This window comes from Nicotiana tabacum, chromosome 2 (assembly GCF_000715075.1).
Source record: "Nicotiana tabacum cultivar K326 chromosome 2, ASM71507v2, whole genome shotgun sequence".
Taxonomy (NCBI): Eukaryota; Viridiplantae; Streptophyta; class Magnoliopsida; order Solanales; family Solanaceae; genus Nicotiana; species Nicotiana tabacum.
Window position 1 is genome coordinate 108,823,282 of NC_134081.1, and position 1,320 is coordinate 108,824,601.

General features: G+C 40.5%; 1 protein-coding gene across 1 annotated transcript; it reads left to right on the plus strand.

Annotated features, from left to right (window-relative positions):
* The first annotated feature begins 612 nt into the window (after positions 1 to 612).
* On the plus strand, positions 613 to 1,089 carry LOC142167834 (uncharacterized). Its single transcript, XM_075227963.1, has one exon. It carries the CDS (start codon positions 613 to 615, stop codon positions 1,087 to 1,089), a length of 477 nt encoding a protein of 158 aa, XP_075084064.1.
* Positions 1,090 to 1,320: the final 231 nt, after the last annotated feature.

Consider the following 1,320-nt stretch of genomic DNA (forward strand, 5'->3'; position numbering starts at 1 on the left):
AATTGTTTTTGAAAGGTTAAAAAAATTCGACCTAAAGATGAGTCCACTCAAGTGTGCACTTGGAGTTACCACAAGAAGGTTTCTTGACTTCATTGTGCGTCATCATGGAATTGAAGGTGATCCCGCAAAGATTGACGTCATTCAGAAAATGCCCATGCCAAAGAACTTGAGGGAGTTTCGAAGTCTACAGGGAAACTTAGCATTCATCCGGAGGCTCATCTCTAATCTGGACGGACGATGTCAACCTTTCAATCATCTATTGAGGAAGGATATCCCTTTTCATTGGGATCAGTCATGTCAAAATGCTTTTGAAAGCATCAAAAGATACTTGCTGAATCCACCTGTGTTAGGGGCACCAATGCTTGGGAAGCCATTGATACTCTACATTGCGGCACAAGAACGCTCACTTGGGGCACTACTTGCTCAAGAGAATGATGAAGGAAATGAACAAGCCTTGTACTACCTCAGTCAAACTCTGATAGGAGTTGAGTTGAACTACATGCATATTGAAAAATATGCTTAACGTTACTTTATGCAATAAAGAAACTAAGGCATTATTTAGAAGCATACACTATCAAACTCATCTCTCGAGCAGATCCTGTGAAGTTCATGATGACTCGACCTATTCTTTCTGGACGCCTAGCAAGATGGTCCATATTGTTTAACCAATATGAGATCACATACACACCTCAAAAGGTTGTGAAAGGACAAGAACTCGCCGATTTTCTAGTTGATCACCCTCTTTCGGTGGAGTGGGATCTTTCTGATGAGTTTCCAGATAAAAATGTTTTGTTCATTGAAGAATTGCCACCATGGACAATGTTCTTTGATGGATCCGCACGTCGGAACGGTGCGGGGCCAGGTGTTGTGTTGGTCTCTCCAGATAGACAAATCTTTCCATTCTCCTTTGTTTTAGGTGAAACATGCTCCAACAATGCTGCAGAGTACCAAGCTTTGATCATCGGTCTTGAAATGGCATTAGACATGGATATTATACAGTTGGACATATACGACAACTCTAAGTTGATCATCAACCAACTTTTGGGGATTTACGATGTAAAGAAGGAAGATCTTTTTCCATACCACTAATATACTTCTTATTTACTCGAAATATTTGACCAAGTGTTCTTAAACCACGTCCCAAGAGAAGAAAATCGCATGGATGATGCTTTCGCTAACTTGGTTATGACGATGGCACTTGGAGAGAATGAGTCAACAAAGGTACATGTGTGTCATCTATGGCCCATTCTTAGACTTTTTGATCTTCAAATCAACGAAAGTCATCATACGTCTGTTGGGATAATTGAAGAAGATGATTGG

Coding starts and splice junctions, on each gene's coding strand:
- LOC142167834 (XM_075227963.1), top strand. CDS start 613: ATGACTCGACCTATTCTTTCTGGACGCCTAGCAAGATGGTCCATATTG.